The 14,254-nt window shown below is 41.6% G+C and overlaps 1 protein-coding gene across 1 annotated transcript in view; it reads left to right on the top strand.

Annotated features, from left to right (window-relative positions):
- Nucleotides 1-204: 204 nt before the first annotated feature.
- The window catches only part of SNX2 (sorting nexin 2), a 52,204-nt gene continuing 38,154 nt past the window's right edge, over nucleotides 205-14,254 (top strand). Inside the window, exon 1 of the mRNA XM_056124610.1 lies at nucleotides 205-345. Within this exon, the coding sequence (XP_055980585.1) occupies nucleotides 238-345 (108 nt within the window). The 5' untranslated portion in view covers nucleotides 205-237. The remainder of the gene's footprint in view (nucleotides 346-14,254) is intronic.

The following is a 14,254-nucleotide window of genomic DNA, read 5'->3' on the forward strand; positions in this document are numbered from 1 at the left end:
TTAAAAAAAAAAAAAAAAAAAAAAAAAGAAGTCCCAGATTTCTTCTCCCCAATTCAGCACAGCCTGTGGGAAGTATCAATGGGGCCCTGGGCCAGAAGAGGCGCGGAGGCTGGGGGCGTGGCCTTGCGGGTGGGGGCGTGGCCTCGCGGGCGGGAGGGCGGGGCTTTATCCCCGCCGTGCGTGCTCACGTGACGGGGCCGCGCGGCCCCACTCGCGCAGTCGTCCGGGCGAGCGAAGATGGCGGCCGAGAGGGAACCTCCTCCTCTGGGGGACGGGAAGCCCACCGACTTCGAGGAGCTGGAGGACGGCGAGGACCTGTTCACCAGCACCGTGTCCACCCTCGAGGTGAGCCCGCGCCGCCGTGGGTGCTGCGCGTCGGTGCCGCGGCGCGTCTCACCTTCGGGTGCCTGGCCCCTGCCGCCGCGGGGCCGTCCCCACCCCCTCAGACCCCCCGCAGCCCCCGGGCTTTGCAGGTGCCGGGTCTGGGCGACACCTGCGATGCGGCCGCCGCCTCGGCGACCTGTCAGGAGGCTAGAGCTCGGCCTGGGCGGCCCGGCCGCGTCGGGGAACCAGCCTGCGGCCGGGCCCCCCCAGCCACCCCCTCCGACCACTCTCACCCTCCCAGGGGTCGGGACCTCCCGGGGCATCGCAGCGCAGCCCTCCAGCTCGCGCTCCCCTGCCCTGCCAGCCCGCGGGTCCCTCACGGGCACCTCGCGGCGCCGCCCCTGGGAGACGGGGGCTTGGCGCTCCCTGCCCCGGGGAGGGTGTGCCCGCCGGGGCGAGCCGGAGCTCCGCAAGGCAGAGGGCGGGGACGCGGTCCCGGGTCCTGGCCCTCAGCGGGACGCGGACGGTCACCCCGCGGGGGAGCTGCCGGTCTGGGAGCGGGCGAGAAGGGAAAGGCAGCATCGGATCGCTTTTGCAGGTCGTCCTGGGTTTCTGGACTCCTTCCCCGCGCCCCCCACCCAGCGCCCGGTGGTTATTTTCTTTATGAATGTGGGAGGGAAGGGAAGCGTCCGGTAGTTGCTGCTTTTCGCTTTTTTTAAAGGTGTTTTCGTTTTTTAAAGTTACCCCGGGGAGGTCGAGCTCCGAACTCCTCCTTTCCGCCTCTCTGCCTTTCTTGCATGATCAGCGATCTCTGAAGTTGTGTGTTCCTGTTTTTGTCAAAGGAAGCACCCTGTCTGAACTTGGCCCCATAGGGCCTTTTCACGTGGGCTGTTCAGATCTGAATGATCACACACACACACACACACTCAGATCTGATGATCACACACACACACACACACACACACACACACACACACCTCTTTTTGAAGGTGCATTAAAAATGTGAGCCCATTTCCTAGAGGACTTGTTTTCCATGGGTTGTGCTTCCCTAATGACCACGCACACACACACACACACACACACACACACCCTATTTTTGAACGTGCTTTAAAAACGTGAGCCCATTTCCTAGAGGACTTGTTTTTCTTGGGTTGTGCTTCCCGAAAAAGCGTTTGGGGAGAGAAGGGGAAGAAGGGCAGGCTTTTGTGGCTAGTCCTACTCTGCAAGGTTATCAGCTGGAAATTGGAATCTCAGTGATCTAAAATTTAGTTCGCTGACACCGACAGCTTTTGGATTACCTTGTCAGCAGTGGCCACACTCTGTTAATTATATGTGCAGGTTGCTCATCAAACCTCACGTGGTTTCATTATATGCTTCTTGGGGCTAGTGATAATGCTTAGCCTAGGTCAGCTTAGTGGTTCTCACAAAATCTTGAACATTTGCATCAATAAATGTTAGCTGGGTTGTCAGAACTGGGCATTAATACTAAAAATTAGTAGAAACCGTCTTGGATACAAACTTACATGGAGTGGGTGGGGGTTAGAGGGAAGGGATGTAACTGCAGTAACAGGGCAAGTTCTTTGCGAGTGAGACTCTGGAATAAAAATCCTTGACAAAAAAAAAAAATCAGAAAACCTTACCTTTCAACCTTTCAGGTAGTAATTCTGTTAGCCATATATTCTATTAAAAGTGTTTGTGTAGGATCCTAAGACTTCCTTTGAAGACTACAAAGATTTTTCACCGAGGATTAGCACAAACCTGACTGATTTAGTGTAAAATACTTTGAAGACTAAATATTCTGTTTAGTTCTGAGATCTTTGAAACAAGTTATAGTAGCTAAAGTCTGCATTTCTTGTGGGATGAAACCTTTGAAAATACATGGACATTCGACTTTTTCTGTAGAAATGTACAGAAATTTGATTATAATCTGTAAACATTTTTAATGAAATTAGTTTTGATTGTTCTTCTAAACCCTTTGCTGTATAAATTCAAGTTATTCGAGGAAGGTATTTTAACAGATTTGGCAAATTAGAATCATACCTCACCCCTCAACCCCTCCCCCCTTCAGGAAGAATGTAAAGCATTGTTCCTCAGTATTCAAAAATTCTTCAAAGTGTTACTTTTCTTTTGAACAGTATTTCTCAACTTTAGTGTGCAGGGGAACCCCAAGATTCTTCCTTAAAATTCATCCTTAAAATCCCCTCACTGGAATGCTTAGATAAATCTTTAGGTAAGTGAAGTCACGGCATAAGTCTTTATCGACTGGGGGCCCCCAAAATATACCAGGGGTTCTCTTGGTGAGAATCAAGCTGAATAGGGGGCCATGGCCAAAGACTCGGGCACCAACCAGTGGAATAACAGACCACAGGAAGGAAACCAGATCTGAAGGAGGCCATGGTCAAAAGAAGGTTAAGAAACATCGTTCCACATCAAGGCTCTTCAGACTTAACATGTATTTCATACTTTATGCAGATAGAGTAGGGATTTTGCTAAAAAGCATTTCTGATTCTGTTGGACAGGAGTAAGCCCAGAATTCAGACTTTTTAACGAACTTGGTGATAGTTGCTTCTAGGTAAGTTATATGACCCCTGGTGGTTCTGATGCAGATGCTCTGTGTTCAGCTGTTATTAGTAGAATTCAGGTAATAAAGTAGTTACTGCCTAAGTTATGAATTGAAAGTAGTATCAATAGATTGTCTTCAAATTAAGAGAATCAGATTAGTTTTGTTAATTGTGGGGGTTTTACCTAAAGGTGCTCCTGGTATTCAAGAGGCCCTATGTTGTCAGGGCCTGTCCTGGGCCTCCACTTGAGCCACATACCTGGCCTCAGAGGGTATGTTGTTGTTGTTGTTTTTTTAATTCAAGTAGATTTTTTTTTTTCCTTTGAGGGCATTTGGACATGTAACATGTGGCCTCATAATTACAAGGAAGGGGTTTTACCACTATGCTTTCCTCTGACCCCTGCTTTTTTTCTTAAGTGGTATAACCCCAGAGCTTAAACTTGTTAACCCCCAAATAGTGGAATAGAAGGAATGACAGGATCTCCTCTTCTCCCTCTGCCCACTATTTACCCATGCCCTCACACGTGAAGTATGTTCTTTCATGTTGAACTATATCCCCTGCCCTTGTCCTTGACAGCACTTTCTAAAAACTATACTTTTATATTATTTGCCCTTTTAAATTCTACTTTATTGAAATATAATTCACATACCATATGATATACCCTATTTAATGTGTGCAGTTAGGTGGTTTTTCATAGATAAGTCAACCGTCCCACAGTCCTGGTGTTTTTTTCACATTTCTAAAATAAGCTCTATACCTTTTAACTTACCTCTCCCTTCTTCCCCCCACCCAGATCTCTTCTCCAGCTCTTAAGTCACCACTAATTTATCTCAGATTTCCCTATTCTGGAATTTATAGGATTGGGATTTTATATATATATATATTTAATTTTAGTTAAATTTATTTATTTGCTTTTGGGTCATACCTGGTGATGCACAGGGGTTACTCCTAGCTTGTGCACTCAGGAATTACTCTGGTGGTGCTTGGGGGACCATATAGGATGCTGGGAATCAAACCCGGGTCTGCCGTGTGCAAGGCAAATGCCCTACCCACTTAATATCTTTTCAGTCCCCTCTATATCTTTTCTATCCCCATGCTTATTCAGCATGATTTTTTCCTTTTACTTCCTTTTACTTTAATTTGCCCTTATTCCCTTCAATTTTGTGATCACGAAAGAATTATGCATTTTTAGGTATAAAACTGTTATTTTTATACCAGTAATTTTTAGGTATAAAACTGTTGATTGTGGTGGTCACAACAACCAAGGGTTACAAATCGCAGTGCTACCATGATTGCACTGGACATGTGGGGCAGTCCAGACCTGTTTGTGAGGTCAAACGGGCAGATACTTTACCACTGAGCAATTCCCCAAAACTTTCCTATCATAATGTTCTTAAGGATGGTGCTTCTTTTCTTCATATGCTCAGGTGATATTTGGTTGTTTGGTGGTATCGCATGTGTTTCTACATTCATCAGTTGATGGGCATTTGGGATTCTCCCTTTTGGCTATTATCAATAATGTTGCTATAAATATTTTCATACAGATAGACTTTTTGCATGATATAACTTTTACTATTAATTATTTGAATAATTTCCAGACTGGCCTCAAAGTCACCATGTTATTTTATGTTCCCATTAGCTACTTATAAGGGCAACATTTCCCACTTTTTTTTAACCAATGCTTGTTATTTTCTGACATTAATCTGTTATTCTAAAGAGTAGGAAGTAGTAATTTTGTTTGGTCTTTTTACAGATGACTGACATTGCACATTTTTTGATACGTATTGGCCATTTATGTATCCTATTTAGAAAAACATTTATTCTGATTCTTTGTTCATTTTTAGTTGTAAGATTTTTTTATATACTAGATGTTTCTTATCAGTTCATAATTTGCAAGTATATTTTTCCTTTTATTCTTTTTGGATTTTTTTGTTTGTTTGTTCTTGGGCCATGCCTGGCAGTGCTCAGGGGTTACTTCTGGCTCTGCACTCAGAAATCTTTCCTGGCAGACTTGGGGGGACCAAATGGGGTGCTGGGGATTGAACCTGGGTGAGCCACATGCAAGGCAAGTGCCCTACTCACTGTACTGTGATGCTGGCCTCATGGTTAATTAATTTTGTTTTTGGAGGCCACATTCAGCTTGGGCTGCTGACAGGTGGGTGGAGATAACTTTAAAGTTGTGTGATTGGAACCCAAGCCTCCTACAGGCAGTGTGTGCCCAGGCCAGTATCCCCCCATTTCATGAATTCTTACACTTGGTTGCATGCCTGGAAGATTAATTTATAAAATACTCTATAAAGTCTAATTTTTATCCTTTCGGTATCTTAGCTAAGAATTTTATGGTAAATAAGAAGTTATTTAAAAAACTACAAATTTATAGCTCTAATTGTCTTTATTAAATAATAATTAAGCTGTGTTCCTTATAGTGAAAAGAAAGAGTTCTGCAAAATGGAAGTCTTTATCTTCTGAAAGGTGGGATCATGTTTTTAGGAAAAGAAAAGTTTTTACTTCAAATAAAGTCACCTTCCCTCAGGGGAAGTCTGGACTGATCATTCCAGGTAGATTACTTCTGTGGTACTGACTGATTAGTGTAAGATTACACTTTTGTGAAAACTTGACACTGCAGGTAGATTAGGTATTCCTGTAAAGACAGAAGAGAGTACAGAAAGTCTCCAGTGGGAGAGAAAGCTGTAATCCAGACTATGGTTATGATGACCTGAAAGCAAACCAGTTTTCACTGAAAGGACCGCAGATTGAAACTTTGATGAGAAAAAAAAAACAGTTCCCACTGGGACCACTATTGGGAGTTTGCCTGTTTCTCTAGACTGGGTGACTTCTCTCTGTGAACCCACATGTCCTTCCACATTCCAAAGATTTTCATATTAGGCTAATTGGCATGTATGAAGTTTCCCAGTCTGAGAGAGAGTATGTGTGTGTGAGCTCTGCACTGTGATAGAAAGGCTTCCTGTCTAGGGCTTCTATGAGAGGCTCTGACCACTCAGGAACCTGAATTAGAGTTATGGGTTGGAATATGAATAAGTGAATATTATAGGTTGCTAGTAAAAATATTTAACTAATTATAAAAGTGTTTTCTGACTAGAAGTCATTAACTTATGGTAAAATTGATTTTGTTATGCAGTTTCCTTTACAACCCCAGTTTCTCTAAGGGCCTGTCGGAAGGACTTAATGTATCAGTGAAGAAAGGAGAGGAATTGTAATTCCTGTCATACAGTTCCTGCTATATAGTAGATGAACACTAAATGTTTCTGTTTTCTGGAAAGTTATCAAAAAAGCTGTGATTTTTAAGAGACCTTTAAAGACAAATAAAATTTCATAGTGTCAGAATGGCAAGGACCACTCAATGTCCATATTCTGTAGCACTACTCAAGCGGACACCAGTAACGTCTCCATTGTGAGACTTGTTACTGTTTTTGGAATATCGAACACACCACGGGGAGCTTGCCAGGCTCTGCCATGGGAATCCATATTCTAGGAAACTATAAATAATTGAGTGGCTGATCAAAGATAAAGTTTACTATGTAGTGAGGTTGTGAGGTGTTTTAAAATTTGCATGACAGTAAAATTAGCATCTAGGAAGACTTATGTGTTAGGAATGTGAGGGATAAATTTGAGCGGCAAGTGCCTTTGGTACATTGATGATTTGGGAATGATTTTAAGATTGATGACCTCAGGAAGAAAAATACATATAGTAGAAAAAGGAAACTGTTATAGTAACAGATTACAGGATACATTGTAAGATTTGTAGTGCCTCCTTCAGATGATTATTAGAGGAAGAATTAATAATTATTTCATTTGGAGATACCTTAATTCAGTGAAGATGACATCAGACAGCCAAACTGCTTTTGGAGCAATGTGGGGGAACTGCCATGATTCCATAGCTAAGTCCCTGCGTAGGAGTAAGAGACAGAATTGGATGCTTGGTGTTGGTCACACCCATCATCAGAAGTGCAGAGCAACCCTACCCTAGAGCCCCATAGCTACAATCTTGCCAAGCACCACCACTAAAGGAGTAGATTGATTTCTGGTGAGCACTGTGACCTGGCTGTCATGGAAGCACCCTGATGAGTGCCACAGCTGTAATGTGGGAAAACTATAACCAAACATATGGAGCCCAGTCAATGTGTGTGACCCCAGTCAGCACATTACCACTATCAACAGAGGAAGGGGGGGGGGGAGTGATTGATATTTATCAAGGGAGAGTAAGAATATAGGAGACTCTTGATCAAGAACTTGTAAGCAGTTTGCGTTTGGGCTGGAGTGATAGTATAGCAGGCAGGACGCTTGCCTTGCATGTGGCTCACCAGGGTTTGATTCCCTGGTCACTCAAGCTCTGCCTGAGTGCAGAACCAGGAGTAACTCTGATTCCTGAGTGCAGAACCAGAAGTCCTGAGCACTGCTGGATTATGATACCCACCCCCCCAGAAAAAAGTTTATAGTTTTGTGTCCAAACAGAGCAGCTAGTAACAGTATATAATATTTTTATGGGGTGGGCAGGGACTGCTCTCAGTGTTCAGGGGACCATGACGTTTTAAGGATTAAACTTGGCCTCCTGCATGCAAAGTTCCAGCCCTTCAAGTTAACTCTCTGACCCTGTCTATAGCTTTTATTTTCTTATCCTTTTGGGGGTGGGTGGAGGGTGTTAGTTGTGCTCAGGTGCTCAGTAAGCCAGCACTGTTCAGGACTTATTCCTGGTATACCAGGCAAGCCCTACCCATTGTACTATGACTCTGACCTCTATTCTTTAAAAACAGAGAGCATCATGTTGAGTGAAATCAGAGGGAGAGGGAGAGACTCAGAATGATCTCTCTTACACATGGGATATAAAGAAACTTGATGGGGGAATATCAAATGCCCAGTAGCAGTGTAAATGAAGAGCAGAACTGGTCTTCAGTAAGAAGCTTACTGGGGAGGATGGGGGTGAGAATAAGTTAGGGAAGCAAACACTAGGACAATAGGGGAGGGGAAGAGTCCCTACCACGGAGGCAGACTGGGGTACTAAGAGAGAAATGGGGACATTAGTGGAGGGTAGTGAACACTTGTGAAGGGATTGGTTTTGGGACAATAAACATTTGAAACTCAATCAGATATCTTTGTAACTTTGTAATTCATGGTGATTCAATAAAAAATGAAAATAGGAGCCATAGCTGATGGTGCTGGGGTTTTCTTACGAGATCTAAGGTATCACAGATCAAATTCACGGTCTCAAGCATGCTAGGCATGCACCCCACCTCTTTGAGTTATCTATCTCTCTAGCCCTGTTAATTTTTCTTATGTTTCCAAATCATTAAATAATCTCCAACTCTAAATGTATTTCTTTTTGGAAAAGTTGCATTTTGAATTACTTATATAATTCATAGTATAAAAAAGATTTTTTGACCATGTATTTAAAGATAAAAGATTACGAGAAAGAGATGTCTGGTGAGATGTTAGTACCTATAAAAGTATTCTTATGTGAAGTTGCTTGAGGCAGAGATGCTAAATGTTTTTTTTTCTTGAACAAAATAAAATTTGCCTTTTAATCTTAATTATACAAATATATACATTGACGTACATATAGAGCATCTAGAATTAATTGATGTTGCAAGTATCAATATTTGTTTCCTTTGTGTTACTGAGTTTAGTGTTTTCTTGTTTGCAGGTAGTTGTCAAAGAAGAAAATTTGTTGTGTCTTTCCAGTTGGCAGGTTCTCTCTTTCTATTAATCAGTAAAACTCATACAATATTTGTATGGACTATGTATTAATATAGTTTTTGTTTCTTTAGCATAAAATTTAGAAGTAGAATTAAGGTTTTTTTTTTTTTATAGTAAACGTATGTTTAACTTTTAAGAACTTCCCAGACTTTCTTTGAGAATAGTTCAAGGAAGATAAGACACAAGTAGGTTGGAGCCATTTCAGTAGTACAGCAGGGAAAGCATTTGCCTTGCACATGAGTGACCTGGGTTTGATCCTGGGAAGGAAGCCCATACAGTTCCCAGAGCACTGCCAGGAGTAATTCCTGAGTGCAGAGGCAGGAGTCATCCCTGAGCATCACCAGGTGTGATCCAAAAAGCAAAAAAAGAAAAAAAAACAAGTGGGTAAAATTATTTTGCTTTATTCCATTTATGAATGTTGTAGTGGTAATATAACTTGAGATTTTACCTAATAGAAGTTTCCAATTCTGGTAGAATTGGTTTCATTAAAACAAAAGCTGAGACTCCAGCACGAAAGTGTTACCAGTGTATTCCCCACCATCTTAAAACTCTTCTCTTTGTTATGTTTTGGTGCTAGAGTGCTTGTTCAGTGCTCAAGAATTGATCCAGGTGGTGCTTCAGAGTCCATGTGATGCTAGGGATCAAACCCAGTCCTCTTCCACTGAAAGTATACCCTCCAGCTTGTTGAGCTATCTCAGGGCCCATAAACATATAGACTGTGTTTTTTATATATGTTCTTTCAGTATCAAAATTTTATCCCTCTTTAGTCTTACTTTGTTAGTATATGGTTTCAATACTAATGATTATCTCTAAGAAACTTGATACTGCTGGATTTGTGTATTTTTATCTTTGGTTTGGTATTCATTTATTTCACCTCTGAAATATAATAAAATTAATTCGAAAAAATACTCGCTGGGAGCCAGGTTTTCTTAATAGTTTTAAGAGTTCTTTGTGTATTTGCATGCTTTTTTAAAAATCTGATACAGTTTTTGATTGGTTCTTGTTTTTTCCACCTCTAAGACATGTTTTTATTTTCTTGACAGGATGTATTTTGCCAAACACAGTAACAACAAAATCTCCAATGGAGACGTTACTGGGCTCGCTCGAGCAAATCGATGAAATTTTTCTCAGAGTAGAAATTTTGAGGGAGTATTCTTTTTTTTTTTTTTGCAGGGGAAGGGCCACCTAGCTGAGCTTAGGAGGTAACTTCTGTTTCTGCAGTCAGTAATTAATTACTCCAGGCAGGGTTCAGGGGACCCAATGGGATGCAGGGGATTGAACCTATATCAGTGTCTGTAAGACAAGTACCTTACCCACTGTACTCTGGCCCCTAGAGCAGAAATTTTTAAAATTTAAGTTCTAACATAGAGTAACACCCAAGAATAGCCGAGATATGTACCAGGAGGTTTACTCCATGGTTTGGAGGCCAGCTGCACATGCTAGGGGAAAAGGTAGCTCAGACAGAGAAAGGAGCACCAAATAAAGGGTGTTGGGAGGATCCTTCCAGGATGGGAGATGCATGCTGAAAGACTGTAGAATGAACATGATTGTCACTCACTGCCTCTTTTGCAAACCACAGCACCCAAAAGGAGAGAGAGAAAAAAGGGAATGCCCTGCCACAGAGGCAAGGTGGGAGGGATACTGGGATCAGTAGTTGTGGAAAATGGGCACTGGTGGAGGGATGGGTCCTCAGTAATTGTATAACTGAAACCCAAGCACAAAAATTTGTAAGTCTACAACTGTACCTCATGGTGTTTCACTAATAAAAATTAAAAAAAAATTTTTTTTCAGTTCTCTCTTTTCTGTTCTTAAATGGATTTTCAATTTGCTGTTCTTCCTAAAACTCATTTCCAAAATCCTACAATTTTCTCCTAGTTTAGGTTATCTTTCAGGAACTTTATTCTTTTGTGTTTCAAATTTAGATCTTTAGGAATTGTTTGCCTAATATTTAAGAGTCCTATGAACTGTAATGTGGTAGTTTGAGCCGTCGCCCACCTTGCCAGGTGAGCACAATCAACTGTAGCTCTGGATATCTTCAGTCATCCAGGGTTGCTGTCATAGTTCCCAACAGCTCTGGATAAACAGTACTGCATTACCAAGATCAGGCCTTGAGCTGTCCAGTCCAGTTGCTAATGTATCAGCAGGATTGGCCGCTAGGACCCTGCACCCACCAATGAAATAGACTTGTGATATATATTGAATTGATTTTTGTTCAGGCTCTACGGTATGTGTCTAGGTTCTTCTTTTTTCTTTTCTTTTCTTCCTTTTTTTTTTTTTTTTTTGCATGTAGGTGGCCAGTTCCAGCATTGCTTGTGAAAGCATATCTTTGCTTTATTATTTTATCGAAGGTTAGTGAGCTGTATTTATGTGAGGAATGTTTGGGGAGTGCCTTGATAATTTGTTTGTGTGTGGGGGGGGGGGGGGAGAAGGAGGTGTTTGGAACACATCAGGCAATGCAGGCAGTGTTCGGGACTGTGCTCAGGGACTACTCCTGGAAGTGCTCCAGGGACCATATGTGATGCTGGGGATAGAATCTGGGTCAGCTGCATGCAAGGCAAGATAACTTGCTATACTATCTCTTTGACCCAAAATCTAGTCTATAATAAGTCTTAAATCTTGTAGCTTCATTTCTACAACTTTGTCAATAATTTGTTGGCTATTCTGTATGTTTTACTTTTCCACATAAAATTACTAATTATTGCTACTCAATTGCTGGGAATTTGATCAAGAATCATTTGCCTCTATTGGTTAAAGTTGGGAGCAACTGGCATAGTGACAGTTTGGGTTTCTGCTGTATAAATACTAAATATCTTTTCATTTGTTTAATTTTGTGTTTTGTTCAAGTTTTGTAGTTTTTCTCATTTAGATCTTGTGTATATTTTGTTGGGCAGGAGCGATAGCACAGTGGTAGGGTATTTGCCTTGCACGTAGCCGGTCTCCCCGATTCGATTCCTCCGCCCCTCTCAGAGAGCCTGGCAAGCTACTGAGAGTATCTTGCCTGCACAGCAAAGTCTGGCAAGCTACCTGTAACATATTCGATATGCCAAAAGCAGTAACAAATCTCACAATGGAGACGTTACTGGACCCACTTGAGCAAATCGATGAACAACAGGAGGATAGTGCTAGTGCTAGTATATTTTGTTAGTAAATTTACTAAGTTTGTGGCATCCTAAGTCAGAATCAGTGGCCAACTAGAAATGAAACGATTTTCCAATTTTATACCTCTAGAGATAATTGGAGTCAGTTCTTTACCAGGAATTCCAAGAATTGGTTTGTATTGCTGATGGGTTTTTAGCTTGTTGCTTTTTTAGTTTCTGGACCATCCCAAAGTAGTGCTCAGAGTCTGCTCCCTGCTGGCTCAGAGCTGAGGGCACTCCAAACTGAGTCTGGGGATCAAATTGGGACCAGGTACTTGGAAAGCCTTAAGACTTAACCTTTACTCTCTCTCTCCAGCCCCAGGCAGAATTTAAAGCTAGGCCAAGAAGACTTCCCATAAGTGATACCAAAATATCTTCCCTTAGGATAGATATTTTATTTTATCTATATTTTATTTTTTATTTATCTTGTTATGGGAGGGGACCCCTCCCCCCCCCCCCCCCCCCCCGCACCCACACACAACAAGATAAATATGGCCTAGAGCGATAGCACAGCAGGTGGGGCATTTGCCTTGCATGCAGCCCACCCGGGTTTGATTCCTCTGTCCCCTCAGAGAGCCCAGGAAGCTACTGAGTGCATCCTGCCCGCACAGCAGAGCCTGGCAAACTCCCTGTGGTATATTCAATATACCAAAAACAGTAACAAGTCTCACAATGGGGATGTTATTGGTGCCCGCTCGAGCAAATCGATGAACAACAGGAGGACAGTGCTACAGTGCAGTGCAGTATATTTTGTTAGATTTATGCTTAAATACTTTCTTTTTGGGTTATGCTAATGTTGCTTTTTTTTGGTCAGATTCTATTTGTTGGTAATGGAAAGGATAGTGTCTGTACATTCATCTTGTATCCTGAAACTTTGATATAGTTATTGTATAATTATGCTATTTTTGTTGAGTTATTTGAATGTTCTTAGAAATCATCTCATTTGTGAATGGAAATAGTTTTCTTTCTTCCCAACCTGTGTGCCTTTTACTTCCTTCTCTTGTCTTATTGCAGTAACTTGAAATTCCAGTTCAGTGTTGAAAAACAATTTTGTTCCTGATCTTATTGGGAAACATTCAAGTTTCTAACCATTAACTATGATAACCGTGGTAGATTGGGATAGCTATTCTTTCTCAAGTTGAGGAAGTTAATAGGCTCCTATTTTACTGTTGATTTTTATGAAGTGTGTTTTGGAACCAGTCTGCTACATTTTGTATACATGTATTTTAGACTGTTCCAAATTAAAGTCAGTCTACTTGAAAATGTTAAGGGCAGTTCATAGCACTTTCAACTAGCAGGCATTGAGTTTTGTTACCAGGATCTGAGTAAAAGGTAGTAAAGAATATAAGATACTCTAATTGGAATTTTTAATTCTGTAAACATTTTAACTATGCAGTGTGACAAGAGACATTGTGATGAATAGTAATTCTATGAGCATCTATGGACCAGTCATCTAACTAGACTTTGCTTGAGGAGAGGTTCAGGTTGTCAGGACTGTCTTCTAGAGGAAGTCGTATATGAACTGTTTGTTCTTTAATTTTTTTCAAGTGAAAATACTGAGAAGGTAAATGGAGGCCCACCTCTGTGAGAATTTGGAGCTATAAGATTAAGTTCCTGAGGGGGAAAAAAAAGCTTTTCAGTTAAATTGTGTAAGAATTTAAACTGCTTTTTTGGTGGAGATCAGGGTGGGGTGCAAGGAGATACCCAGAACCTCATACAAGTGAGGCATTTCTACTACATCCTTAGCCCCAGGAATCAAAACTACTTTTGAAAGATCTAAAGAAATACCTTTATTCCATAATGAATATTTTAAAAGCTAGAGAAAAAAATGTTATAAATTGGGAGCTCTTGGGCTTAATCCCTAGTCTAAGTTAAAAGATACAAAGGGCAAAGGTGCCATAGAGGTTCAGTTTTGTGCCTGCCCTTGCTAGGAATAGCGTCCCACAGCGGACTTCTTTAACAAACAAAACAGAAAACAAAACAAGTAGTTTATTCATACCATTGCATTTCTGGAGTTGATCCTGTTCTCTTCCTTGGTTTGGGTACTAGTCACCAAAGTGTCCTGGTTTGTAAAAATACTGAGCTTTTGTATCATAGGCAACTGGTTGCCTGTTACATGAAATCTATAATAAAGGTAAAGGCTCATAATACAAATTCAGTTACAGTGGTTAAGTTTTAAGCACAAAAATGTCCTCTAGCTTGGTTAAAATACAAATGTATGGCATTTTTCTGTGTTGAAGAATAACTAATTCTAAATGACCCTGACTGTGGGCTGTCAGGACTGCTGGTGTGCTTGCAAGGCTCTGGGGATAAAGTTTATGACCTGGCATGTCTGGGTACTTACTAAGCCCCTGATCTGTCTTCCTCACCCTTCTTGCTGGGAATTCCTAAAAGCAGAGCTGTGGTGACTGCCTGTCTGCTTGTGGGCAGCATTAGGGTTTGAGTTACTTGCTTTAAACTACAGATCGATCTTTCTAACCCTATCTTCTTTCCACTGGCTTCCCCCCCCCCCCCCCCCCC

Source organism: Sorex fumeus, unplaced genomic scaffold (genome assembly GCF_029834395.1).
Source record: "Sorex fumeus unplaced genomic scaffold, SorFum_2.1 ptg000051l, whole genome shotgun sequence".
In the NCBI taxonomy this organism is placed as follows: Eukaryota; Metazoa; Chordata; class Mammalia; order Eulipotyphla; family Soricidae; genus Sorex; species Sorex fumeus.